General features: G+C 42.5%; 2 protein-coding genes across 2 annotated transcripts in view; one reads left to right on the top strand and one right to left on the bottom strand.

The window, feature by feature from the left end:
* Positions 1–13,230: 13,230 nt before the first annotated feature.
* On the bottom strand, positions 13,231–14,609 carry KLLN (killin, p53 regulated DNA replication inhibitor). Its single transcript, XM_039238526.1, is given in 5 exon segments — positions 13,231–13,332; positions 13,334–13,443; positions 13,446–13,665; positions 13,668–13,967; positions 14,517–14,609. Coding segments are annotated over 5 exon segments (825 nt in total).
* PTEN (phosphatase and tensin homolog) overlaps positions 14,608–27,886 on the top strand; it is a 90,925-nt gene continuing 77,646 nt past the window's right edge. The window contains exons 1-2 of the mRNA XM_039238527.1: positions 14,608–14,884; positions 14,987–15,775. Of these exons, the coding sequence (XP_039094458.1) occupies positions 14,608–14,884; positions 14,987–15,775 (1,066 nt within the window). The remainder of the gene's footprint in view (positions 14,885–14,986; positions 15,776–27,886) is intronic.

The raw sequence follows: 27,886 nt of genomic DNA on the forward strand, positions 1-27,886 counted from the left end.
AAACTCGTGAACCATGATTTCGTTAACACAGAATTAATTTCTTGCCAAGAGGCACTTTCTACTTTTCTCAGCATTTGATATTTGCCAGATCATTGTTTCCTCTATCCACCCTAAATACCTTACTTCTTTCCAGGCAAGTAGAGATTTCAGAAAGATGATGAGGAAATTCTTTCCCTTCTGATTGGTTCTTTGGCCCTTTTCCTCTCCCCTCCCTCTGCTCCCTGCAGGGGGTGGTCATTAAAATGCCTCAGACAACTGTGGAGCCTTGTAACTGCGATATGATCATGTTATACACCCATTCAAAGTTCTCTGCTCCAGGGTCAAGGTTTGGATGATGTCACATAGCCTGTAGATCTCCTGCCTCCTGGACTGGTTTCTCTGTGTGAGAAGGATAGGAAATTAGAGAAAGATGAACCCAATGTAAGCCTGAGGATCACATTTAACTAGAATCCAGTAAATTTTGAGATATTCTCATGCTGATAAATTTATCTAATTTATTCTTTCTAACCTGATATGTAATACTCTACTGCATGAAAATATCTTATTTTATTCAAACATTTGATGGATGTTTAGGTTCTGACTTTTTGCTATTTCAGGTAATACTTCTGTGCACATCCTGACATACCTGTTTATATGACATACACAGATGTTTCTGTAGAATAGGGGTCTTTATACTTATTCGCTAGTTTACCCCACAACTTGGAAAAACTTTTCCTCCGTATACATTTTAGAATTGGAATTAAACTTTTTACCAAAACTTTAACATTAGACATTTCTGAATGTTATCAATAAATATTAGTAATAAAAACTGGTGGTAGATAATATCTATTATTGCTCTTATCCCTGTTTTTGGTCGTCACTAATTTTATATTGTGGTCAGTTGGAAAATAGGATTTAGTTTTGAAACATATTTATTTAAGTAGATTTTTCTAAGCAGAAGGAGAGGAATGACATAACTTTCAGTAGTTGCAAAGGGGTTCATTTTTTTATAATGTAAACATTAGCATTTAAAAGTGGAATTCTTCAATGTATCCAACCGAGTATAAATACTGTAGTGATCTGATACTCCCCATTATCTATCAAACGTTAACAATATGAGCAAGGTCTCTTAAAGTAGAAAATTTTACATCACTTCTTTTTGTTTCTGGGCTTGAATTTTCTTTCTACTGCTATTACAGATTTTTATCTGAATGTATCACACATTATGTGTGAGTGTTTTTTATTGCTCACTTACCATATTTCTCTGTGACTATGTATATGTATATATATATAAATTTAAATTAAATTACATTAAGTTTCCTTGACCATAATACTGCTAAGCATTACATTTTTTTCTGAATTGAGTTATCACTATTTTCAGTTCATAATTGACCAATGAAGTGCTTTTAAAGGTTGATAATTATTAAACATAAATCAACAAAGCTTTAAAACATCGATTTGTTTTTTTGTTTCTTCCGATATTATTTTATTTATTTATTTGTTTTTCTGAGGCCAAAGTTTACCATTTTATCTCCTGAGAAGATTGTAAATATGCCCATTTGTGTAATGCTCTTATTTATATTTATTTATTTAGTTAGTTAGTTCAAGTGTTTATTCAACTTCTAGTTAGTTATATTGGTTTCCGGAGTAGAATACAGTGCAATGTTAGTTTCAGGAGTAGACCCCCATGGTTCATCACTTACATATGACACCCAGTGCTCATCACAAGTGCCCTCCTTAATGCACGTCGCTTGTCTGTCCCATCCCCCACTAAGAAATTCATTTGTAGATCATGAACAAATTTTACTTATTTCTAGAAGGAGACAGGGTCAGCATCAGTTTATCCCCAAGTTTTGCTTTTTATTTTGTAAACACGGAGGAATATTGTTCACAGAACTCAGTAGACGGCCGTTGGAATAAATTGTATAGGTAACATTACTCATTTATTTGAAAGCTTTCCAAATTATATGCACACATCACTTAGTGGCCTTGTTTTTAATGATCTATCAATGAATGCTTTGCATGGCTCTTCAGTCAATTCACTAGGAAACAGGTAGTGTCAGACTAACATTCAGAAGTGTTTGTTAGGCAGTAAACTCATTCAGCTTCTCAACATTAATATCATTGGTTAAAGTTATGTCTTTAGTTCCTTTCAGGTTTTTCCTTTGGGGCAATATGTCATTTAGCATTCATATGGAGACAGAGATCCCTTTCTCTTTCAGAGTGGAGAAAGGGCCACTATGAAGGGGAGGTAGAGACTAGGAGCCACGGGGTGGGGGGGTTGGGGGGGCATCTAACTACACTGATTCTCAGGTAGTTCAGATTTAGGTGGAGTGTACATGGAAGATAAAGATCTGGAATTACCCCTTGAAAGCTATCTGTATGCCTCCTGTCTCTAGTTTGAAACTACTGCTCTGTAGTTCATACCCAGCATCAGAATTGCTAGTCTCTTAAGCTGAGTGACCATTTCATCGAACCCACATCACTCATCTCAGGGATTCAGGAGAAGTCCCCTCTGAAGGTCCCCATATTAGTCAAAGGAGTTTTTTAACTTTAGGACAATCCCATGGTCATTGTATTTAAACAACTGGCAGCCAATGAGTGATAACGTACCAGAGCTCTCTAAGACTCTTAATCTCTTTCTATAATTGGCTTTGTGACAACCTCTGGAGTATTTTTATTCATAACTTTCTTTCTTTTAAAGGGCATCCTTAGTCTACATCAACCAAGGTGGTACAAAAACAGCCCTGTACTTGGCTTGCACTCTGTGCCCTAAAGCAGAAATGCCTTTAATTGTTCATTGCGAAATAAACAGATGTCTAGTGGAGAATGTTATTAAAAAATATTTTGTGCATTTTGGGAGAATGGGAGGTCAGGATGGCTTGACCCAGCATCTCACTGCAAACTCAAGTCAAGTAAGCCACCAAGGTAACGTAGCCTATTCTTAGGGCAAAATTTTCCGGTTGGCTAATTTCTGAACGTCATTAAAAGGGACAGTACTCATCCTCAGGCAGGAGAATTCTACTTTTAAAACAGAAGATTTAATGTGCCAGATTCAAATCATAAGGAAATGTTGCTCAGTTAATGGGCAAATGCCTCCACATTGTAAAATAAACAGGATTTGAAAGGCAGACAGTCCTATTTTGCAGTTACAAGTTATTTTTAAAATCTTTATAAAGATGTGCATCTTAATTAAGGTCTCTCTTCTACTTGCTTCAACAGGTGGCCTAGGAAGGGGATGGTCCCACGAGCTCTAGCAGCCAGGGGCCTGGGATCACTCTCTGGGAGATAGCTGGATGAAGGTGCTACATCCAGGAAAGAACTTTCACTTAACACTTCAGTCTCAGAGCTAAGTAAATAAGGATCTGTTTGTTTTCTTCTAGAAAAGTAGACTATTTCTATCCATTTGCTTCCTGTTTCTTCCCAAGTTCCCCCGGCCTCATGAACTTTATACTAAGAATTTGAAGTATTCCCAAATTAATTGTTAAGTACCATGACCTTTTGCTTATGGATTCCCTTTTCCTCTAGAGTTTCCTGAAATATAAAACCTGTACAACTTCTAAAAAATGCAACATATTTAAGTACAGTTAATTAGCAAAAATCCACCAAAGAAAACTGTTTATTGTTTTTAGAAAAGATAAAATTTCCCTTCTAAGTTAAGTCTGACAACATTAGGTGTTTCTGTGGTATTCTTTCTGAAGTTGCTACAAAATAGAAAAACCTAAATCACAATGAGAGTACGTTTTGAACTTTTTAATCCCAAGACATTGTTAACAAGAAGGCTATGAGCACAGGATCTAGAACTGCTTTATTTTGTCCTTAAGTGGAACCAGGGAAATTAGTGCCCCCCCCCCCCCCCCGCATCGGGCCCCTTGGTTAGGTTTAAAAAATTAAATTAAGGGTATTATCTATATTCATGTGGTTGAAAAATCAACAGGCATGGAACAACAATAGCACGTGCAATGGGAATTATGGCCCTTGGAGCTGTGTAACTTAGTGCTGCACACGTCACCTTTCCACCGGTCTCCTGGTCCTATCAGCACATTCACAAGGACAACCTTGAAATGTGCAGGTGAGTAGGAGGAAAATGGGAACAGGAGGGAAGAGAATGTCAGGAAAGAGGGCAGGGGAAGGAAGGTGTAAGGAGGGAAGGAAGAGGGTGCCTTGGTCCATTTGGGCTGCGTTAACTAGACGTCGTGGCCTGTGCGCCTTCTAAGCAATGGAAATTTACTTCTCACGGATGGAGAAGCTGAACGGTGTGGGCATGCTCCCCGATTCATAGTGGCAGTCTTCTCCCGGAACCTCACTTGGTGTGGCGGAAGGGGAGGGGCACCCTGGCCAGGCGCTGATCCCATTGGTAAGGGCTCCACTCTTAGTACCTAGTCACCTCCTGAAGGTCCACCTCCTAATACCATGACCTTGTTAGTTTCCACCTAAGCTTTTGGGGAGGATACAGACAGTCAGTGCAGAGCATTGTGGGAAAACCGAGGCTGTCCACAAAGGATCAGCGCCTTTCCCAGCCTCTCAAGTGGTTGTCCTTTTTGCGTACGTGTGTTTGCACCAGCGGAAGGGGCACCTGGCTGCTCAACCGGCACCACTCTTGATGCCCCATATTGGGTGCAGAGGTTACCTAAAAAAAAAATCTTAAAAAAAAAAGAATAGAAAAGGAAAAAATGGGAAGTGTAAAAGGAAAAAAACGGCATGTATCTGGAGAAGGGTATTTAGTGAGCCACTAGGAATGTATTACTTGAATAAATGTCTTCATATTGCTTTCTTCTCATGTCCGTTTTATCTGGTCTCAGCCGAGCGTATGTTACTACTTTGAGGTTTAGGTCTTGGGGAAAGCTCAGAGTGAATAGGCATGCATACTCGTGGAAGAGAGGCAAGCAGAGACGCAGTCCTCTAACGTTCCTACCAGAAACCAGCTCGCCTTTCTCTGGCACAAAGTGGCCTGGTGAGAGCCAGAATTCAGCTTTCTCCCGCAATGACCTTTTGAGACCGCAAATAGATCTGTCGTCTGTTTTGGCGCCGTGCTGAAGATGCCCCCAAACTTCACGGTGCACCATTTACACTGACTCCGGCCCTTCAGCAGGTGGCACTGTTCTCTCTGTTCCTGCCGGCTTTTGGCATCCCCTTCAATTCTAGAGCAGGGTCCCTTTTCTTCTTTGGGTCCACATGTTACCGCTGCCTTCTTTACATCTTCGCTTGGGAGATTCTCTCCCGGTGACCTTAGCACTGAGGATGAGAAGCAAATTAGCAACATGGAGCAATTCACGTTTTCATGTTTGATCTTTCAAGCCCTAAGCTCCTGGTCTAATTAATTGCCCCACTTAAGGGCAAAAGAGTGAGTATCAATAATCGTATTGTGTACTCATCCCTGCCTTCCCTCCCCTACCCTCCACCCTACTTGTCTCTCCTCAGGCATTCTTCCCTTCCCTTCATTCACCCCTGTCCAAGGCTTGAAAATACTAGTAAATACTAGTAAAAGCTGTCTCTGGCCAAATTTCTCTCTAGTTAACTTGTTTAGGTTTTTATAAAAGTAAGGTTTTCTTCCCATCTTTAGTCACAGATGGAGTAGCAGGAATTTTCCCAGGCTGCCATCCAGGGCACCTCATTGAGCAGCTATGTAATCTGGGCACATAAACCTTTTGTAAAATGGGATAGGTGGACTAAGAGACTTGGAAGTTTCTTCTAGCTCTTATACTCCGGGATTATAAAGCAGTTTGCCACTGCCTTGAATACTAGTTGTACTGTGATACCAGATGATGGTTTCTGATATTTTCTTTGAGCAGCAAAAGTTATTAAATAGTATGAAGAACCAGAGTAGATTTAGTGGAGGCAGTTGATCCAGGGAGAGAGGGTACTTGGGGTAAGAAATAACATGTCTACTACACTAGACAGAGCTCCTGACAGATATTCTCATGTATTTCTGTGGTGCAGCAGATACCAAATAGGTGTTTAGGCTTAAATTCTAGAACTTTCTTAGTGTGCTCATGTATTTAAAAATAGAAATCAGAGTTGAGCTGTCTCTGGTTTATTTGATATTCTTCTGATAGTAGGCATTTGTTGTATTGTTAGACTCGTTCTGTTGGATGAGATCACCCTTTTTACCTTAGGAAAACACTGAATGATCATTGTAAAGAACCTTTAACCCATACAGACAGAAAGAAATGGAAAGAAGAATTCTCCTCCCTCCCCATCCAGTCATCAGAGATAACCCATATTATCTTTTCTCTTGTTTCTTATTTATTCATTCAGATATTTTCCATGGATGTATGCAAACACCTGTATAAGTAGTATCATTTCGGTTTTATATGTCTGAATTTCAGATGAATATACTGAATTTGATGAATATGAATCCTCGGGGAGAGTTAAACTAGATGTATTACTAGATCATCTAGTATTAAACTAGATGAGAGAGCAAGTGAAGAAACTGTAGGGTTAAGGAGCAAGATCAATAACAAACGGAAAGCACTCCATTGCTAATCAGATTGGCAACTGATCACGATTCCTAACAGGTAGAGGTTCTAAGAAGAATTGAGCATGGCGTATTGTGTGTTTGGAGGAGTCATTTCTAGGGGAGTGGGCTGGGGTCATGGTGGGAGATGACCACCAATAATTCCATTTCTGTACATGCCTACTACTGAAAGGTAGGGTCTCTTCCCTTCCCTGGAACCATGACAGGCTCTGTTACTTGCTTCTGGTAGTAGAATGACGCAAAATGATGCTATCACAGTTCTGGCCTACAACTGGCTATTTTAGTTTTTGCTTTCTTGGTAGATGATCCCCATGTAAAAAGGGCTGACTGCCTTGCGTAAGAGAAAGGCCTCATGGATGCCTCTAGAGGCTGAGACCCTCAGGAGGGAGATCGGTCCAGCCCCTTGCCATTCCAGCACTCCAGCTGAGCCACTGGCCATGGGGTAGAAGTCCTCTTGGGTCCTCCAGCCCAAGGCAAGCCGCCCCAGTCAACACTCCATGAAGGAAAAACACGCTGTCACCATCGTGTTCTGTCCAGATGGCAGAATGGCCAGCAAGAAAATGGTTGCTGCTGTTATAAGCTGCTACATTTTTGGGTAGTGTGTTATGCACAACAAACAATAGAAATTGATGTCTGAAAGTTGGGTGCTGGCACAACAAAAATTTAAACAAATCTAAAAACAAAAATCTAAAACACAAGGCATCAGCTTTGGGACAAGGCATTGGGTAGAGATTGGTGAGGTGATGAAGGAATTCTCTCTCTCTCTTTTTTTAATTAACTTAGTCTTTAAAATTTTTATTTTGAAATAATTTTAGACTTAGAGAAAAGTTGCAGAAATGGTAGAGTTTGTGTACCAGAGTTCACCCAGCTGCCCTAATAGCAATAAATTAGATAGTGGTAGCATAATTACCCAAACCAGGAAATTCACATAAACTACAGACCTTAAGTGAACTTCACTGGCTTTTCTGGTGATGTTCTTTTTCCACCTCAGAATCCAATCCAGGATCCTGCATTTGCATTTAGTTGATATATCTCCTTAGTCTGGGAAGGAGGCTCTTAGTGGAGGCTCTGAGAGTGGTGAGGAACTTGTGTTGGAGGCTGGAGAAGCAGTGCTATATAGTGGCAAAATATTTAGTAGCTCTTGAGTGCAGTAAAACACAGGAGATGGAAAATGTACCTAATGACCTTGTAAATCTGGCAAAGGGGGTTTTCAAGCTGAGTGTTCAAAGTATCATTTGGCTTCTTTTAGTGATGTGTGATGGTGTTATAAGAGAGAGATGTGTTAAAAAGGGAACTATTCAGTTTTCAAGAAGAATGTAGAGGAAATAGACAGGGCCTAGGAGATTCTCTTGAGTCAGCAATAGTCTCAAACTAAGAAATGGCCTCAGGGTGCCTGCCTGTCAAATACGGCTTCATCCTCCTTGAGGTAAGGATCCAATCAAGACTCTTAAGGCCTCTCAGCATTTTAAGATGTTGTCTTATAGACCCTCTCAGCTAGCCAAAAGGGCTTCTAAGAAGAATCTTTTTTTAAATATATTTTTTATGTTTATTCATTATTATTATTATTTTAATGTTTTTAAAAAAAATTTTTTTTTAATGTTTTATTTTTATTTCTAGGAGAGAGAGAGAGACAGCGTGAGCAGGGGAGGGTCAGAGAGAGAGGGAGTCACAGTCTCTGAAACAGTCTCCAGGCTCTGAGCTGGCAGTCAGCACAAAGCCCGACGCGGGGCTCGAACCCACGAACCGCGAGATCATGACCTAAGTAAAAGTCGGACGCCCAACCGACTAATCCACCCAGGCACCCCTGTTTATTCATTATTTTTGAGAGAGAGAGAGCCAGCAAGCAAGTGAGCAGGGGAGGGGCAGAGAGAGAGGAAGACACAGAATTCGAAGCAGGCTCCAGGCTCTGAATGGTCAGCACAGAGCCTGACACGGGACTCAAACTCACAGATTGTGAGATCATGACCTGAGCCGAAGTCAGATACTTAACTGACTGAGCCACCCAGGTGCCCCTAAGAAGAATCTTAAGAGGAGTCCAACAACTGCTTCCTTGACAAGGCCCAAAGCAGGCAGAAGTTTGTTTTTGGAAGAATTATAGATGTGGCTTTCTGGGCATAGTTGTTGTAGGCAAGGAGTAAATTCCAGTAAGAGTCGTAGAAAACCCCCAACATTTTAATGACAGTTATATTGATAAACCACCACCAGCCTGAACTAAAGAAGAAACAGTTGAAATGTAAAAAAAGCCACTGGGCTCCCCAAGTGGCTTGGACACAGCCTGAGAGAAGCTGTCCCATGGTAAAGGACAGGCAGTGACCTATGGAAAAGGAAGCCTCAGAGGTCACAGCCTGCCCCTCAGAGCAGGGGCCCCGGAACCGTGGTCCAGGAGGCTCCCAGGGAGAAGAACCAGACCCTCCTGCAAGTCTGGGTCCCCAGAGTGGGGCTGCCAGTGCTCGGCCGGCTTTCAGGACTGCTATGGATGGTGGCTGCTTCGTGCCTTCCCCATTGCCCCCTCAGACACGAGTGTGTATCATAGTTTGGTAAGCACCATCTAAAATGCCATGTCAACTGGGCCTAGTGCGCATCTTCAGAGCCTGCACTACACACAGTGACAATTTCAGGGGAGGGAGGGAGCAGGGGAGTTTGGGTGTGACTTGTTATGACGGGGAGTGTGTCCCAATATGACCACCCATAGTTCCTTCTGTTCCAGGTGGTCTCTTTCCTGTCCCCTGGCATCTGGGCTGGGCCTGTGGCCTGCTCTGGCACAAGTCCAGAAAGTGATGTTCCGGGACTTCTGGACCCTGGCTTTCTGAGGCCTTGTAGCTTCTGCTTTCTCTCTCGGGATCAGCCTGTAAAGAAAGCATAAAGGAGCTGGGGGTGCTGAAGCCATCTTGGCCATTCTGGGCCCCAGCCAGACTCACAGCTAAAGGCCCCCACACATCTGCCCATTCCCACCCCCCACCCCGGGCTCTCTGCATGGGAAGGCAGAAGAATGGCCCAGCTGTGCCTTTTCCAAATTGTAGAGTTGTGAGAAAATAAGGCTGTGGTGGTTCTTTTAAGCCACTGTCATGCAGCAATAGGTAAATAAAGCCGTTATCAAATATCAGGGTTTTTGTACTGCTTTAACTTCACTCCATGGGCTGTGAAGAGGCTGTAACAGTGTCAGATAAAGAAGCCAGATTTTCAAGGAAACTAAATTCCATAAAGGCTGGAGCCCATATGCCACAGTCATTGCTCTGTCCGCAGAGCTTAGCACAGAACAAGCACATGACAGACTCCCAAATATTGGTTGACTGGATAATTAAATAAATGAATGGAGACAAAAGATGCCATACCATGGAAAAGACAAAAAAGATACTTTAAACAGAGTTTGTCTCATTCATTTTATCTTTCAAAAAACATTTTTTTAAACATTTATTTATTTTGGAGAGCCAGAGAGAGACGAGCCGGGGAGAGGCAGAGAGAGAGGGAGACACAGAATCTGAAGCAGGTTCCAGAGTCTGAGCTCAACGTCACGAACCGTGAGATCATGACCTGAGCTGAAGCCAGACATTCAATCGACTGAGCCACTCAGAGGCCCCCACTCATTTTACTTTTCAAAAAGGTGCTCTTCATTTTTCAGAAAATGTGATGCCTCAGAAGCCAGAAGGGAAAGGCTGGTAGGAGTGAGGCACAGGGCAACCCTGAGTCTCTCCCCATACCTCTCCTGCACCTAGATGATAGAAGGTCTCTGGAAAGTACCTGGCAAATGCCCCAAATACCTGCCGGTACATACAAATTATTACCTTTTTCTATTATTGGAAGAGCTGAGAACCAGAATGTGTGTTCCATAGGACTCCAGCCAGAGTTAGTCCTAAAGGCAGTGAGGTCGAGTATCCAATAGCCAGAGCTGGGTTGGAGGGTAAAACAGTCAAAACGGATTGATCATGTTAGGGCTTTTCTTTCCCATCACCCTCTGGTCCAAGTCACAATCTCTGAACACCACTTGGACACAGTGAGTGCCCGTTTCTGCTCTGTGGTTCTCTCAGGAATTCTCAGCCCCATCATCATTTCTCTGAGAGCGAGCATTTCATACAGCACACCTCTCTACTGTGATGGGAAAGGAGACCCAAGTGCAAGACCTCCAGGAGAGCTTATAGACAAGAATGGAAAATTCTTTTTTAGGATACGGTTACTTGTAGTGACTTCTGGAGAAATGTCCTGGGTAAAATGTCTTTATGTAAAAGAACAGCAATATTTGCAACTAGGATGAATGAAATAAGGGGAGAAGCCTTGGACCCTTGCAAGAATAGGGTGGTTTAAATTCAAACCTATAATTATTATATTTCTCTATTCTGTATTATCCAGAAAACCGTGGTAAAACAAATAAAAATAGAAAAGATTGCTTAAAAAATTAAAGCCATTGATTTAGATCTCTATTTGAAAGGTCACTGTGTGGGAGATGAGAAAGGCATTATGGCGATCAGCGTTCAACAAAAGACATTTTAGCAGCGGAATCTACAAAGAGCACATCAACTATTTATATCACCCAAATCAAGTTGCTGGTCATTTCACTTATCAAAGAAAATAAGAAAGCTATTTTCATTGGACATTCTTTGGGTGTAGTAACAATACAGTTTTGGAATCAGCTGTTAGAAACTATAATTAAAGCTGGTTTATCATGTTTACTAATTATTCTACATAGTCTCCCTGAAGCTTTATATAATTCTCCCTTTGTTACAAGCTTCTGTTTCTCCCTAGGGCGTTCTGAATCCAGGCAGGTAAAGAACTGAAGTGCCTGGAAACCAATGTATTGTAACATCTGTATATCCAAGCAGCTCTTTGCAAATGAAGTTGAAAAACAATAGATTTTAAGCTTTTCTGTACATTAGACAGGGTCAGCTATTTCGAGGTTTCAGCTCTACCACTCGGATAAGGAGATCTCTTGGGTAGAAGGAAGAAGTGAAGGGAAATAAAAATCGAAAGCTGAAATTTCCTTCAGGAGCCTATTTAATGAACACTGGGAAGGGGTGGAGGTTTTTATTCAGTGACTCCCAATAACCACCTGATATTACTGTCAGTCTGGGCAAATGTCTGCCAGCGGTGGTGATCCTTCCATTCACCACTAGAGAGAAGTAGAGGGACCTCATGTTCAGAGAGGCAGCAAAACTCAGGTCCCACTTTCTTCCCTCTGCCGGTGGGAGTGCCGTGGGCCAGTCTCATATTCGAACACTTCGGTGCCAGGGTTGCAACTCTCTCTGCTCTGGAATAACTCTGTGCCATGGGAATGGAAAAGCATCCTCTCTCCTCAGGCCTACGAGGCAGGAATGAACCCATTTCCTTCCCAGGAAATGGATTTCAGAACTTCGCTGAGGCGGCGAGACTAATCCTTGCATAGGGGAGGCTCCAGGGGAGGGGCAAAGTAGGGCATGCTAACAGCAGGGACTCTGGAGACAAGATTGGCAACCAGAGAAACAAAGGTGAGGCATTCTACCCCTTCCCAAAGTATCTCCCTTCATTTAACATCCTTCTCATTTTCCCTTTCCCCAGCAACTAGTATTTGCTACTTGATGGAGCACAGCTCAGTTTCTCACCCTGCAATCTAGTGGAACACCTAGAAATCAGGGATTCCTCATCATTGGTTATTTGTAAAATAAATCTCTGGCTCAGCCTAGGTGGCGTGGACAGGATTAAGAGTTTTGGAAACAAATGGAGGCCTTTCTCGCACTCTTTCCAGAGTAACCCCACCCCCACCCCTCCGCCTTTCTTTTCCCACTTGTGGCCTCCACTCCTGCAAGCTGCCCAGGACCATGCACAAAAACAGCCTCCCATGAGTATCAACACTGAAGATTCAGCAGGTTGCTAACTCCTGCAGAGCTATCTTGTTGTATATAAATGCAAAGTGTTATGGAGCCTCAGAGATCTCTCAGAACACTGTAAATATCCCTGGTTTAATTAGTAGTCCTGGAATTAGGTAATGGCCTGTGGCTTCTAAGCAAGCTCTCTTGGGGTTTCTGGTCTTAAAGGGGCTGCCTGCAACTGTAATGTGCTCATATACACTCTTCTTTCTCAGACACCGAATAAATCCTTTTAGACCTGCCTAGGCACCTACTCACAATTACTGCAATACACATGCAAATTGATCCCATTCTCCCAGATTTTAAAAAAGAAAGGAAAGAAAAAAAGGAAGAAAAAAAGGAAGCAAGAAAGAAAGAAAAAGAAAAACGATCCAGTGCCTCAGCCTAGGTCTCAACTCTTACGTTGGACTCCAATGGTCTCCTTGAGTTCTACTTCCCGGGGGAAAGAAAAGGAAGAAATTCCAGATTGGTGTTGATGGGTGCTCATTCTCTTCAAGCACAAAGTGGACAACTCACTTTGCAGCTAATCAATGTCAGGGCAAACGCGCCCCAGTTCTCAGAATTTTCTGAACCAGCTCTCTCACGGGGATAGGTCAACCAATCGGGGCTGTTAGCAGACTTGACAGGTTTGTTCTGGGCTGACGGCCATTGACTAGGTTCTCGGACCAGATAAGTCACTCGGCTGAGTCTACAGTAGGTGGGGCGCGCTCACCAGCTCAGGGGAAGTGACTGGAAGTTTGTTGCAACACTGGTAAATTCAAGCAGCGGGCTGCTGCAGCAGATACCCTTTTGCCCTGTGAGCAAAGCACGAAAAGGGTTCGCCCTAAGGGGCAGGGCGCTAGCGAGGGAGATGCCAGACCCCCGGGGCCCAGCCCGTTCTCCCACGGTTGGGAACGCGTAGTGTTGGCCGCCCCAGAGCTCCGATCTCGGGTCTCGGCCCTATAGCTTGCTCCGTAGGTAGCACGCGAGGGGTGGGGGCAGCTCGGGAGCTCTCCCTCGGTGGTCTGCGAGCATCGGCGGCCGCGGCCAGCGGTGAGAGGTGGCGGGGGCACGTGCTTGAATGTGGGTGCTTGTGTAACCAGCTCCCCAGGCGCCGGCACCGACAGTGCTCAGGCCGGAGGCTCGTCTGAGTCTGCTCTTTCGCCACGACCCGGAGACGCGGGGTCCCCGCTGCCGGTACCGGTCAGGAGCACCCAGGGCGAAGGAGGCGAAACACTTGCCTCCCGAGCCATCATAGGGGAGTGGGAATTTGGAAAGTTCCCCAACTAGGAACACACGTGACCTCCTCCTGAAAGTAGTTCCGACTGCGGCCCGCGTATCCCTCCACCTCCTTTTGAACCCTCCTAGGTCTCCTCGGCCCCGCCCACTCGCAGGGGCTGCCGCTTCCTACCGTTCCGTATTTCACACTCGGGTCCCGGCGCGGCGGCACGGCCCGCTTTCGGGGAGCGCGGACGCCGGCCCGCGGCGATCCACCCGGCCGGGTTTTCACAGCGGCCCGAAAGGGGCGGGGCGAGGCAGACCCCCGAGCCGCGAGCCCGAGCCTGTCGTGGGGAACCTAGTAGGAGCCCCGAGGGGAGGGAAGCTCTGCTCTCCAGGGGCCATTGCGGGGCGCTCTGGGCTCGGTCCTGTCCTCCGGGGTCCGCTTGCGGTTCAGGCGGACAGTGGTCCTGGGGAACCTAGAAATTCGGGGGCGATGTGCTCCCACGCAGCGCGCTCGACTGCTAGCTCTCGTTTTTAGGGCGAAGGAGCCGAGCTGCTGGGGAAGCGGGAGGTGGGGCGGTGAGAGGGAGCCGGATGAGGTGATACACACGGAGACACAATAGGGGGTTGTTCTTTGTGCGGAGACTGACACCTGGAGGACACGGTGGGGGGCGGACGGGGAGGGAGGGTTTCTCCACAAAGGCTGCTGCAGGCGGGTCCCCGCAAGCGATCGTGATCCGGCATCGGCGCAAAAGGGGGGTGAGGCTGCAGGCCGAGCCGGGGAGGCCTGGGGGCGGTGGCCGGGGCCGTGCCTGCGTTTCCCTGTGCCCCGACCCGCGCGGGTCACCTGGTCCTCCCCACCTGTGCACAGGTAACCTCAAGCCCCAGTCAGTGACACCAATCCACGCACCCCTGAGCTTCCACCTTCGGCTGTCCCTGTCCCCGCCGGGTTTGTGGGCTCAGGTCGAGGCTCAGCTCATCACCTCCCTCCTTCACATCCACTCCCCCCTCCCCTCCCCCCCAACCCCGCGCTGCTGCAGAAGCAGCCGCGGCAAGTGCAGCTCCGGGCGGGCGTCTCGCACAAGCCCGAGCGAGCCCCGGGCGCTCGCACTGGGCATGCTCAGTGACGCCCGCAGGCTGGGGGCCCGGCGCTCGCCCCCGGAGCTGCCGCCCCTGCCCCGCCGCGGCCCTCCCTCCCCCGGCGCGGTCGCGCCCGCCTCCCGCCTCCCCTCGGGCTCCCAGGCGCCGGGCTCCCGGCGCGGCGGCGGAGGGGGCGGGCGGGCGGGCGGTGATGTGGCGGGACTCTTTGTGCACTGCGGCAGGATACGCGTCGGGGCGCCGAGCCGCGGCTGCGCTCCGCTCTCTCCTCTCGGAAGCTGCAGCCATGATGGAAGTTTGAGAGTTGAGCCGCTGTGAGGCGAGGCCGCGCTCAGGCGAGGGAGATGAGAGACGGCGGCGGCCGCGGCCCAGAGCCCCTCTCAGCGCCTGTGAGCAGCCGCGGGGGCAGCGCCCTCGGGGAGCCGGCCGGCCGGCGGCGGCGGCAGCGGCGGCGTCTCTCGCCTCCTCCTCGTCCTCTCTTCTAACCGTGCAGCATCTCGCTCGGCTTCTCGTGCAAGGGACGGTGGAAGCCGCGGGCCCGGGCGGGAGCCGGCTGAGGCGCGGCGGCGGCGGCGGCACCTCCCGCTCCTGGAGCGGGGGGGAGAAGCGGCGGCGGCGGCGGCCGCGGCGGCTGCAGCCCCGGCGAGGGGGCCGGAGTCGCCTGTCACCATTTCCAGGGCTGGGGCCGCCGGAGAGTTGGTCTCTCCCCTCCTACTGCCTCCAACACGGCGGCGGCGGCGGCGGCACGTCCAGGGACCCGGGCCGGCTCTAAACCTCCCCTCCGCCGCCGCCGCACCCCCCCCGGCCCGGGCTCCGGAGGCCGCCGGCGGAGGCAGCCGTCCCGAGGATCGCCCGTCGCCTCCCCGTCCCGCGGCCGCCGCGGCCAGGCCTCTGGCTGCTGAGGAGAAGCAGGCCCCGTCTCTGCAACCATCCAGCAGCCGCCGCAGCAGCCATTACCCGGCTGCGGTCCAGAGCCAGGCGGCGGCAGAGCGAGGGGCATCCGCCACCGCCAAGTCCAGAGCCATTTCCATCCTGCAGAAGAAGCCCCGCCACCAGCAGCTTCTGCCATCTCTCTCCTCCTTTTTCTTCAGCCACAGGCTCCCAGACATGACAGCCATCATCAAAGAGATCGTTAGCAGAAACAAAAGGAGATATCAGGAGGATGGATTCGACTTAGACTTGACCTGTATCCATTTCTGCGGCTGCCCCCCACCCCCACCCCCTTGCCCTTCTGTCACTTGTCTCTTAGAACGTGGGAGCAGACGGAGGCGGAAAATGCCTGTGGTGTGGGGGACCCGTGGCCGCCGACCCTGCTCGCGTTTCCCGATCGCGTGTGTGTGTTTGGTGTCTCCTCTGGATGCGTTCAGCCTAGGGTGTGTTCGGCTCCGTGGGACTCTCCGCCTGGTCGCAAGTGTCAAGGCACCAGATTGCTTGTCTCGGCGTGTCCGCGGGGGTCTCTTCCTGAGGGCCATTGTCCGTTAATACGGAATCTAGCGCGCTGTTAGTGGATTAGCGAGCTCGGTAATCCGCTCTGCTAAACGAACAGAAAAGTAGACGCTTTGAGGTTGAGCATATTTCGATTAAATCTTGGCTTTAGGCCCTAGATCAGGGCTACAGATTAGATTAAAATGAAAATTAGTGTTTCACGTATGCATATTGCATCAGAATCTTGCAGTGATTGTTTTTAGTTTCCTGGGTTGCATTGATAGATTTTCTTTTTTTTTTAATGTGAGTTGTGAACTGATTTGCATAACTTTGGAAGCAGAATCCTTTTCGGCATATATGGTGTTCTTTTTGAGGGCAAAAGTAGGCTTGTGCTTGTAAACGAAGTCCATTACAACTTTGAAACGGCATTTGGAAGTTCTGGAGCCTCAAATCAATAGTGGCATACGTAATCTGCCTCCCAAGGCGTTCTTGCTGGATCTTTGTTAAATTTGCCGTTTTTCTCCCCCCTCTGCTGGTGGGGAGATGTGGGTTGAGGCACGAAATGTGCAGTTCAGTAGCACTTTATATCTAGCGGTCTTGTCACACGGAATAGAATGGAGATTGAGTGCTTTTTGATCCCGGATGATGATGATGATGATGATGATGATGATGTGTGGCTTGCAGGGTGTTGCAGAGATTCAGCTTGACTTCTTCTCTGGAACTGAAGGGTTCCTGTGATGCCAGAATCACAGGGTCGGGTCCTCTGACACGTTGGGGTTTGCATTAATTTTACTCCAGCTCGTGTATCATGTCAAGTGTCACTTACCAGCTCATCACCAGAAATGCTGGCCAGGGTGGATCACTCCGGGCTTCTGACCGTTCAGGTCTGTTAGCTGTTTTTCACACACTGTATTAAATTTACTGACTCAGGCTGTTGAATATTCAAGACAGAAACCCAAGAATTTTAACAGAGTATCGTTCTGGTTGTCTGGAAGTTAGGCCCTTGTACCTCTAAAGGTAGTGGTTCTCGAAAGGCATTAATCTTTGCAGGTTCAGGTGTAGTAAACTGGTTTTGATATCAAGGATGGGGATGGAGCTCCCCTCCCCCTCCTTTTTTTTTTCCCCCAGAATGGAAAGGATCACAGACATGGAGAGTTCCTGGTAAGTGGAGGCACGAAAAGCAATTGTTCTTGGTTGGAGGTGACTGAAGCATCTTATAGAAGGCCTCCCTTAAGACCAACATCTTGGTGATGTGAGTTGTAACTGTGGGCAGCACTCGGTTAAGATTATGTAATTGCATAGGCGTTAATAGAGCATTCTTGATAAAAAATTTATTTCTTGGCAAATACCACTAAGCCTTTTGCTTAAAGGTAGGGTGGTGCTGAGGTGTCTGTGTGTCCTGCCAAAAATTGTGGGGAAGATTTGTCTTTTGAAGAACATCTTTTCTGTCTGAAGAGGTTTTCGTCCTTCGGATTCTGTAGCTGTGCACATAGCTGTACACAGCTCATTTTGCCTGAGTGTGTGTTTTGAGGTGAAGAGAAAAGGTACTGAAAAAGGAGCTTTGTAGCACACAAAATGTAAGTTTTCTGTGAAGTTAAAAAATAATATTTTAAGGGAGTGTTTAGAAGTTTCAGAGTCTGCATTGATCGCAAAACTAGAGAGGCTGAACTTGACCCGTTTGCCTATAAGAAAATTAGTTATGGAAACACTTCTCTGATTTGTAATGTATTTCTAAAGCAGTCTACTGTTGATAGGAATTGACAGTTATCTGGGTATATAGGAACAAATTAATTAAACACTTATTTAACTTTTTAAGAGAAGTCCCCCTGTAAGAAAATGTTTAGAATGCTGTCTGGTAGATGGTTTTTATTATTCAGCGTACGTTTATACTGTCTTTACCCATTTGCTTTAAAATCGTCAGGGTTTTAAGATTAAAATTATTCTTCCAGATTCTTAGAGCAGTGAGCTTATTAATGGCCAGTTCGCCTTTGACTTCAGATGTTTGCCTCTGTACATGACATTTACGTGACAGAACTTTAACACTGTGCTTGTAGTTACGGTATGCATAGAAAGCAGTATCAAATACTGCATCAAAGGACTTAATCTCTAGAGTTGTGGTTTTATTGAGCCAAATATTGATATGAAAAAAAATCATTTAGGAAAAAATCAGCGAAGGGCTCGCTTTTTTGTTGGTCGCACTTCCAATAATTTTGATGCACCAAAGCACTTTGGTTTGCTTGGTTTCACTTTAGGGTTCTGTGTTTATTGTGGGGGGAAAATTAAAATGGCCATTGAAGACTTTGCCTCTGGTAGGTTGTGGTATCTGTTTCAGCAGCTAGCCTGTGAGAAGGTAAATTCCTTTATGAAAATAGCGATTGGAGTATTTCCATATGATAAGAAAGCACTGATTTCTCAGAGGAGAAATGAGGACCATTGTTCAGTTTTAAAATATTATTTGCAAAGTTGAGTTATTCTAAAAATAATTTGTTGGTATCTTACTGCTAGCCTGGAAAGAAGTGCTAAACAGGAGACTGTAAAAAAGTTAGTGTCTTTCAATTTTATGGAAACTTTAGGGTTTGGTTGTATGTATTTTTATCGTTTGATAAGTTTGGGTCGTTTCAAATATTAACTGTAGGAAATATTTTTGTAACTTGTACAGGGTACAGTGACTACTAAAGTTAGCTATATTATCTTTCAGTATTGGTACTTACTGAAATGACCATATTGTACTGTGAGGTGTTTTTTTAAAAAAGATTCTATTCACAATTTTTATTTTACACTGTCTTATGTCTACTAAGGTGTATTTCTTTTCTGAACAACATGACCACCTAAATGAGGGCCACCTAATTGCTGTTTGACAATTTATAGACTTCATTTTCATAAAGATTATTCGAGTGAAGGGGACCTGAAAAAAGAGTAAAGTTTATATGATTTGATGTAAGGAAAAAAGGAATCTTATTGCTGTCCATTGTAACAGTTTGCAGAGTAGTACAGTCCTCAGTGCAGATTTACATTGCTTATGATTCACTAAATGAATATTAGATGAATAAACATCATAAAATGTGGTGAGTTATAACCACCTTAGTTTAAAATATGTTTTAGGAAGTGTAGAAAAAGATGCGTTGGTGTTCCTTACCTTTTACAATTTTATTTTAACAACATCAGAAAGGTAGCTGTCAAAATTTTAGTTTTTGGTAGACCAATATATCTGCTTTCTCTTAATAACCACATAAAATATACAAACTTCTTAACGTTACAGATTTCCATACTTTTTAGAAGTGAAGTCTTCAATTCTTATTTTCACATGTTCTCATTTTGAGATTTGCCCCTCTTGCTATTTGTTCCTTTGGTGACAGCTCAATACTTTTTAAAAATTTTTAAGCCACTGAAGTAAGTACTTCAGTGACTTTTAATGGAGGAATATCTATTAGGGGAAAATCAGTGCACAAAGTCTCAACATTAATTCACTCTCCGTAAACATTTTATTTTTAAAATTTGGACCTCAGCCTTTTTAGTAGGACAAATGTCTAAGAAATGTTTTTATATTAATATTGTGTGTGAAGTGGAGTTTTGAAAGAGAAATTTAGGAGTGTGCATGCATGTGATAGTTTTTCACTTAGTGGTGATATAAGGATTTAGCTTCCGGGGGAATGTTATTAATGATGCCGTAAGACATTTATATAACATGCTTTTTCCTGTACAGACCATTAGTTTTGAAGATTTATTTCTATCTCGTAGAACCCTCAGTCTTTACTTGTCTTTTCTTCTCTTTCTCCCTCTCTTTTTTTGTTAGATAAACTTTAAGTAAAGTCAGTTTTGGAGAATTCTTTTGTGACCTGAGTCATTAAGACAAAGTGTTAGGATTTGTTCTAAGAATAGTGGCTTAAGACATTTGTATCATCTTCTGAGATAGGGGTCAGTAATGATTTCAGTAAATATTCGGTTCTGTTTTACAATTGCATTTGGTCTGGTAGCTTTGAAATTAATGCAGTTGCTATCAGAGCTATCAATAATGTTGAGGTTATTAGACTGCATGACCTTAAGTTCGTAAGGATTTGCTGAGCAAACTGATACCATTAATTGTTTTATAAAGGCCACGTACTGCCACATGTATTTTTTGCTAGGTGATTCAAAAGTGCTTTAGTCTGTCAGTAGTGATTGTCTTTTTGAGTATTGGATATATGCACCTACACTCACGTAAAATACTTTTCATTTGTAAGGAAAAGTGAAGTTAGTATATTGGATTTGACTCTTCACCTATTCCCTATTTTTTTTTTAAATGTTTTTCATTGGTTTTAGAAAAGGTACTAGCAATGTGGTTCTTTGAAAGTAATTTGCACTGGAATAAAGCCTACTGGGAAAATATCAATATAAGAAGGGTACTCCTTATTTAGAGGTGAATTAATTTTAGGTGGGAAGTTTTAGTTCACTTCAGCATGGTTCAGGCGTACTCTCTTCATTTGCAGCAGTTTGTTTGCATTAAGAGGCAGGTGGACATCATCAGGGTATTAGGTATATACTTGGGGGCATGGAGAGTACTGAGAGAGGGGTGGACACAGAGGCTGCACCTGACAGCAGAATATTCTAACCGGTGCGTGGTGTGGACAAGAAGACTACTTACATACTGCAGTTCCGGGGGTGCTTTAATTGTCCTCAGTAGTCATCACTTCAGATATGGATAGTGGATCTGACATAAGTGTTTGAATTTTCAGTGTATGTGTATAAATAAGTGTAAAGTTAGCAAACTATCCTAATATTTCTAAAAAGCGAACTCTCAAGAAGAGATTACCTCGGTGGATATTGTTTTATAGTTTTCAAATAAGATTAAATTTATCTTAAATTGCATTAAAATATTGACTATTAGTTTTATGTACACATTGTGTGTACGTTGTTTCATTTTAGATGTTAGGGTAGCAGTGTGGGCTCTGGAGCCAGACTTTTGCCTGTGTTGGGCTCCTGACTCTCCCACTGAGCAGCTGGGTGACTTTGAGTAGGTTACTTCATCTTTCTCCATCTGTTTTCATCTGTAAAATTTATCTTGAAGAATAAATGCAACGATGTAAGTGACTCACTTAGCATACTGCCTGCCACATTGTAAATACATGGTAACTGCTACTCTTAAAAACTTATAATTTGTATTTTCATTTATTATGGGAGGAGCAGTGATTGTAACTGAATTTCCTCAGTTTTGGATATGTTAGAATTTTAGTTTGTTCAGACTGTGAGTAGGGTTTGAACTCGGGGTATCCCTTTAGGTGCTTTGAGTGTAAGCAGCCTGTGTCTGCTCTGTGTCATCACGAAGGCAAGGGTCTGCTCACTCCCACTGTCTACCACAGAGAAGGCTAATCACAGAGGATTTGCTGTAAGATAGGTAAGAGGAAAACTTCCTGGTGTTACTGCATAGTGAAGTAGACTTAAAACAAAAATTTGTTATAATAACTTTTCTTTAGTGTTAAAGATAGGTCAACTTAAATATCCTGTATTTTATTCACAAAGAGTAATCTTCTCAAAGAAAACTTTTAATGCATGATATAAAAATTTTGTGAACTGTTTATCAATAAAGGTATGTATCTTAGCATTTCTTTTTAAGTTCATAGTTTTGAGAGAGGCATGCAACTTTGAGTGCCCGGTTTCATCTACTACAATACAATTTACACAATATAATCTCACAGTGCATTCATATATTATAGGAATTTTAATTTAGTGTTAAAACTGTGTGTCATATTGCATCCCATTTTTACATTTGATCAAGAGTTTCAATATAATTTTAGGCCCTGGAAATGGGAAGAAAACGAAATGATTTTTTTTCTTCATTCATTCTTACCAGGTGTGGAGGAGGGTGGAATAAGCTTGAGATCCACCTGGTAAAGGCCATCATGTGTGCATAGGGATGCTTGTTTTTTCCCTTTGCCCTTGTTGGTCCCTCTGTTGTCTCCCAGTTCTCTCAACTGGAGCACTTGATTTCCAGTGAGTTTCTGGGCTTGTTTCTTTATTTTGCATTGCATATTGAATGGTTCCCTGTCTCATTATATTTGTGACTTCTATGTGTTTTGTTGTGTGTTGTATTAACTAGCTGTAGTTTTGGTCCAGTCCGGGTCTAGGTTGGAGAGTTGAACATTTTGACATCTTCTAGGACAGTGGAGTTGCCTAAAACCCTCTTTATCTCATGCCACATGCCATCTATGTTTTGCTTTATATTACTACTCAGAACTTACAGTTGGTGTAATACTGTTAAGTCCCTTCAGGATAGTTTTGAATTTTCTTCCTTTGATTTTTGTAGATTTTCAAGCTAAAATATCAGGATTTTTTCATTGCTGGTACTTGCAAGGATTGCATTCTGCCAATTTTTTATGTTTAATACTTTTGACCTTTTAGAAAGAGTGTCTAATTATTAAAGGTGTTATGAAATGCATTGTGATTTGAATCACATATTCTTTAAAAAAATTGTTTTAACTTTTATTTATTTTGGACAGCATGAGTGGGGGAAGAGTAGGAGGGAACACAGAATCTGAAGTTGTCAGCACAGAGCCCAAAGCAGGGCTAGAACACACAGACCATGAGATCATGACCTGAGCCAAAGTGGGGCATTTAACTGATGGAGCCACCCAGGCGCCCCTTGAATCATATATTCGTTAAGTCAGATGGATTCTTAAAGTGATTTATAAATCCAGCATACGTGTTCAAATTTCAATGCAGTTTTTTTTCCCTGTTTAAAATTCCTTTGCTCTCATGAATTAGTGAGACTTCTTTTTGAGTATTTTAGTCATTCTGAACTGATTGGAAGTTAAATAGAACTGAAAACTTTTTTCTACTTTTAAAATGAGGTTTGGGTGATGTTACTAACCTTGTTTTTTAGGTGTTTATTTTTTAAATGTGTATTTATGAATAATTATATTTATGAATAATTTTACTCTGAGTCTGTTAGAGATCAAATGGGATGCTTGGGCTTTTCCTGTTTTTATTTCATAATGTGAAAGCTGTGTTTTGCCAGGCTTTATTTAGTCATGATGTAAAATTTAACATTCTTACTTAATTTTTGAAATATGAAATAAGAGAAAAATGAGGACATGAATCAGAAGGGTTTTTCTTTTTAATGTAGAATTAGTTGGCATGTATCCTAACAATATCTTATATTTGTTTAGTATTTTTTATTAACAAAGCCTTTTCTTAATCTTTAACTCATTTGGTTTTTCAAAGAAGAAAAGAGCCTGAGAGATAGAGCAAGTGTTGCTGTCCTTATTTTTTTTGTAGTATAGGAATCATAGCTCCAGTAAGAATCAGTAATTTGATAAGCACTAGTAGAGATGGAGTCCAAGGAAGGCTGCAGCGTGTTTAGGCACTTGGTGCAGTATTTTTCCCATTATGTCATGTCAGTGGTTCTCAGACTTTGGAGGGCATCAGAATAACCCGGAGGGCTTGGTAAACCATGGATTACTTGTCCGACCCCAAGAATTTCTGAATATTAGGTCTAGGTTGGGGTCTGAGAATTTGTATTTGTGACAAATTCCCAAGTGATGCTGATACTGGAGGTCTCGGGGGGGGGTGTCACTCTTTGTCAACCACTGGACTATATTATCATCAATCGAACAAATCCCTAAGGTGTTATCTCCTTTAGGTTAATAGAATTTATAATACATTATTTGATTTGTAAACCCTAAATAGCTCAACATGGCACATATTATTCTGATTGTGTCAATGAGGCGATAAGTCTAGAAAAGCAGCATGGTGCAGTAGAAAGAGCATGGACTTGGGGCACCTGGGTGGCTCAGTCGGTTAAGCGTCCGACTTCGGCTCAGGTCATGATCTCACAGTTCGTGGGTTCAAGCCCCATATTGGGCTCTGTGCTCACAGCTCAGAGCGGAGCCTGCTTCAGATCCTGCTTCCCTCTCTATCTGCCTCTCCCGTGCTTGCTCTCTGTCTCTCAAAATAAAGACATAAAAAATTAAAAAAAAAAAAAAAGAGCATGGACTTAGGAGTCAGCTAGGCCTAAAGTACAGCTTAAATCCTTGCTCAGCCACTTAATCAGATGTGTGATAAAAGGTACACTGCTTAACATTAGTGAACCCTATTTCCCACATCTCTAACATCGTGGTAAAAATCCTTGTAGGGTGGTTTTTAGGTATGTTGGAATTAGGTGTTTTCAGAATATCGGTTGCCAATGGGGAGTGGCCCCCTCCCACCTTGTCTGGGCCTTTGGTGCTTGGAGACATTTTTGGTGGTCACAGCTGCAAGATCCCTGTGGGGAGGGATACTCTTGGCATCTGGTAGCAGCCCAGAGATGCTGTTGTACATCCAGCAGGTTACAGACAGTCCCTCCCACAACAAGGAGTTATCTGGCCCAGATTGCCAGTAATGTGAGATTGAAAAACTCTAAAGGTGTAAAGTGTCTGTATAATAACTTGATAAAAGTCAGTACCTTTGCCATTAGGCTGCGGTATTTAAGAAGGGTATGGCTTGTCAATTTGCTAATAAATGATGGAGCTAGCCTTTTACCATTTAGGTCTTCGGACTGCTGCTAGGCCATATTCTTTATAATGAGAACTTTGCCCACGGAAGATATCACTGGTGACAAAAAAGGTTTATTTGAAAAAGGCTCATGTTGTTTGGCTGATTATGAAAGTGTTGCTTTGAACTTCTTTTAGAAAGACTGAAGACATTTTCAATAAATGTGTAAATGTACATTAGGGGAGGTATTCGGAGGGACATTACATAGAACTGCTCTAACAGGATGGATATGCTTTATTTAATTAAAAAGTTTTTTTTCAATGTTTTTTATTCATTTCTGAGAGAGAGAGACAGCGCGAGCAGGGAGGGAGGATCAGAGAGAGGGAGACACAGAATCTGAAACAGGTTCCAGGCCCTGAGCTAGCTACTGAGCCTGATGCAGGGCTCGAACCCACCAAACGCAAGATCATGACCTGAGCCGAAGTTGGACGCTTAACCTTAGACTGAGCCACCCAGGCGCTCCGTATATGCTTTATTTTTTTAAGTATTATATTTTATTGTATACGCTTTATTTAAAAAACAAAAAAAACCTTTTTTTCATCCTTATATTGGAAATAGTTTTTAATTTTAAAGTAAACTTTAGCTTATTTCCTTTAATTATGTAGTTGTGGAGCTACTGAGAGATACTTTCCCCCAGTGTATTTATTTTTGTTGTTTAATGCATTCTTTAGTCTAACACTAAAATCTACACTACACACTTATAGTCAGATATGGTGGAGTTAAATGTGTTGGTACAAAATGGCAAATTTCTGACAAGTTGTTAAAAACTTCTCATATCTTTCCTGGTAATGATAGTAGGGCTGACTCTGAGGTGCCCTGATGGATGTGTTACATCCTTTTCTAGACCCTAACTTTTCTGTGTCAGCCTGTTGAATTAAAGTGCTTTATTTATCTAATGAAAAAACTTGCAATAATGTGAGGTTTTTAGAAGAAATTAGGACAGAGCTTTAGATTAGTTCAGAGATGAGAGGCTGTCGGGAGTAGCTTCGTGGATTCTGAATTTTGTTTGTTTTTAGGGCAGACAAATGTAGTTACGAAAGTGTTCTAGGAATAGATTGCTGTTTTTTTTCTTTTTCTGTTTGCTTGATTTTACAATTTACTTTGCCTCTCACTTTAGACAAGCAGAATAAAATGTCAGCCCTATCTTAAACTTTATGAAGTTTAAGTTTTGACTGAGTGTTGTGATTCTTTCTGAAATTACAGTAGATATCCAAAGATACTGATAAATATTTTAAAACTGGGACTGCTAATTATATGATGGCTTCAAATTTGTTAAGGAAAACAGATGGCATTTATTGCTATAATTTAATTGAGTAAGGCTTATGGTATTCACTACATGAATGATAAACTTCATTTGCTTACTATACTTAAGAAAACTTCTTTTAAAAAATTTGTTTTATAAATATACAGCTAAAGAGAATTTTTAAAAATGCTCACTGTCCTACTTTTTTAAAACTTCACGTTTCCATTTAGCGCTAGTTTATGTGCATTTATCTTAAAATGTAATTCATCAGAAAAAACAGAGTGAACTTAAAAGATGTGTGTGCATTTTTAAACAATTACCAGAGCCCCTCATAATTGCCTTAATTATTTTAAATGTTGAGGCTGTCAGTAACATTTATTTCCCTGTAGTCACACATTAAACTTGTTTCCAGTATTTGGCTAATATTTTTTCCTGCTGTTTTCTGAGTTTTCTTTAGAGTAGATTTAAGATGCCTAAATATTAGGAAAGATTTTCATGATTTTGATTCACAAAGCACACAAAAAAGCTGACGTGCTGGACGCTTGAAGCTTTTCTCCCTTTGGTTATTTATATGAAAGCTATTGTATATTTAAAGTTTTAATAAATAAAATTTATCTGAACTCTTTGGATATGTCAAATTTCCTTTTCCTTTTATAGGGAAGTTAAACTGTATTGAAATTAAAGTGGATACAGAAGTAGAATAAGCTATCACATTTGATACTAAAAGTAGTTATAACTCTGTTGCTTTCCTATCTTTAATCAGAAGGGGTATGCCTTGTCATGATGTTACTGTTCCCTGGAGCATATTTTGAATGATACAGTTTATATTTGTATAGTTGCCTCGGTAATTGGTGATATTTATTGATGAAGGTTTGCTGTGCATTTGCACTTATATCAAAAGTTGCATTTGTTAGTGTCAGATTTTTCAAGCGTCAGGTATTAAAATGAGATAATTTTAGCTTATTAGCTAAATGATAAATCTCAGTGAATGTATTAATTCATGTACTTAGAACAAAAATATTGAGGAAGAAACAAGCTTCTCTTTTTTAAACAAAATTACTTGTTAGAGTAACATTCTGCTAAATGAGATAAAATTGTTTCAGTTTGTAAACATAAGAAAATTTTTATCTAGGTATGATATATACCTTCTTGGTGCTAATGAAAACAAAGTAATGGTAAAAATACTTTGTGAACGTATGCATGTATGTTTTTTGAAAACCGAAGAAGCAATCTGATATCTGTAGAGTTTTCATGGACTAGTTATAGGGACTTTATGTAAAATAAATAACAATACGCTGAAAGTGTAATGCAGTTTTGCATACTTAGTTTCTGTCCACTGTGATCAAATTATTTGTATTACTGTAAAATACACCAAGGTTCTGGTTATTAAGGCTATTTGGATTTTTTTTAGTACTGAAAAGGTCACACAGATTGTGATTATTGTGTTGTGTCCAAGAACTAAGGCTCACCATCTGTTACTAAAACATAGGGAAAAGTTTAGATAATCTACTGATATAAGTGGTCTTGACATTTCTGGTTTTGGAATCATCTATTAATTACAGTCTTTAAAGACTAGTATCAAATTTCAAGCTTTGCAAAAACAAAACCTAGTGGTTATGCCAGTGTTTATATTTTTCTACTCAAATGTAGAGATACTGGTTGAGAACTAAAGCTTATGTAATGGAAGTTTGGCTTTTAGTCATTTAGTTTTACAAGGTTATTTGGATATTTAAGTGGAAACATCATGTTTTAACTTGAGGTATTAAGTTCTACAAGATTTTGGTATTTTTGAACTGTTAGTTTCCCTAGCAGTCGATATATAGGAATTCATGATTACATAACTTAATCAGAGAACTGATTTAATATGTATTCCTTAAATATTTGCTTTAAATATTTTTCAGATTCTCTGCCTTCTTGTACAACTCAGTCCTTATCTTTCTGCTAGTAAAGGAGTTTTCTGCGTTTAAAATTTTGCTGTTGCATTTTGAGCCATTACATAAGGTATTTCTGTAACTTAATTCTTTTTCACCCCCAAGAACTTGGTCTTGGCCAGGTTGCATAGAAGTCTTTAAAATTGCATATTGGGCTGAATAGGATCTGATTAGTTTTAATCTACTTTGTTTT

This window comes from Hyaena hyaena, unplaced genomic scaffold (assembly GCF_003009895.1).
Source record: "Hyaena hyaena isolate Hyena2069 unplaced genomic scaffold, ASM300989v1 scaffold_141, whole genome shotgun sequence".
Taxonomy (NCBI): domain Eukaryota; kingdom Metazoa; phylum Chordata; class Mammalia; order Carnivora; family Hyaenidae; genus Hyaena; species Hyaena hyaena.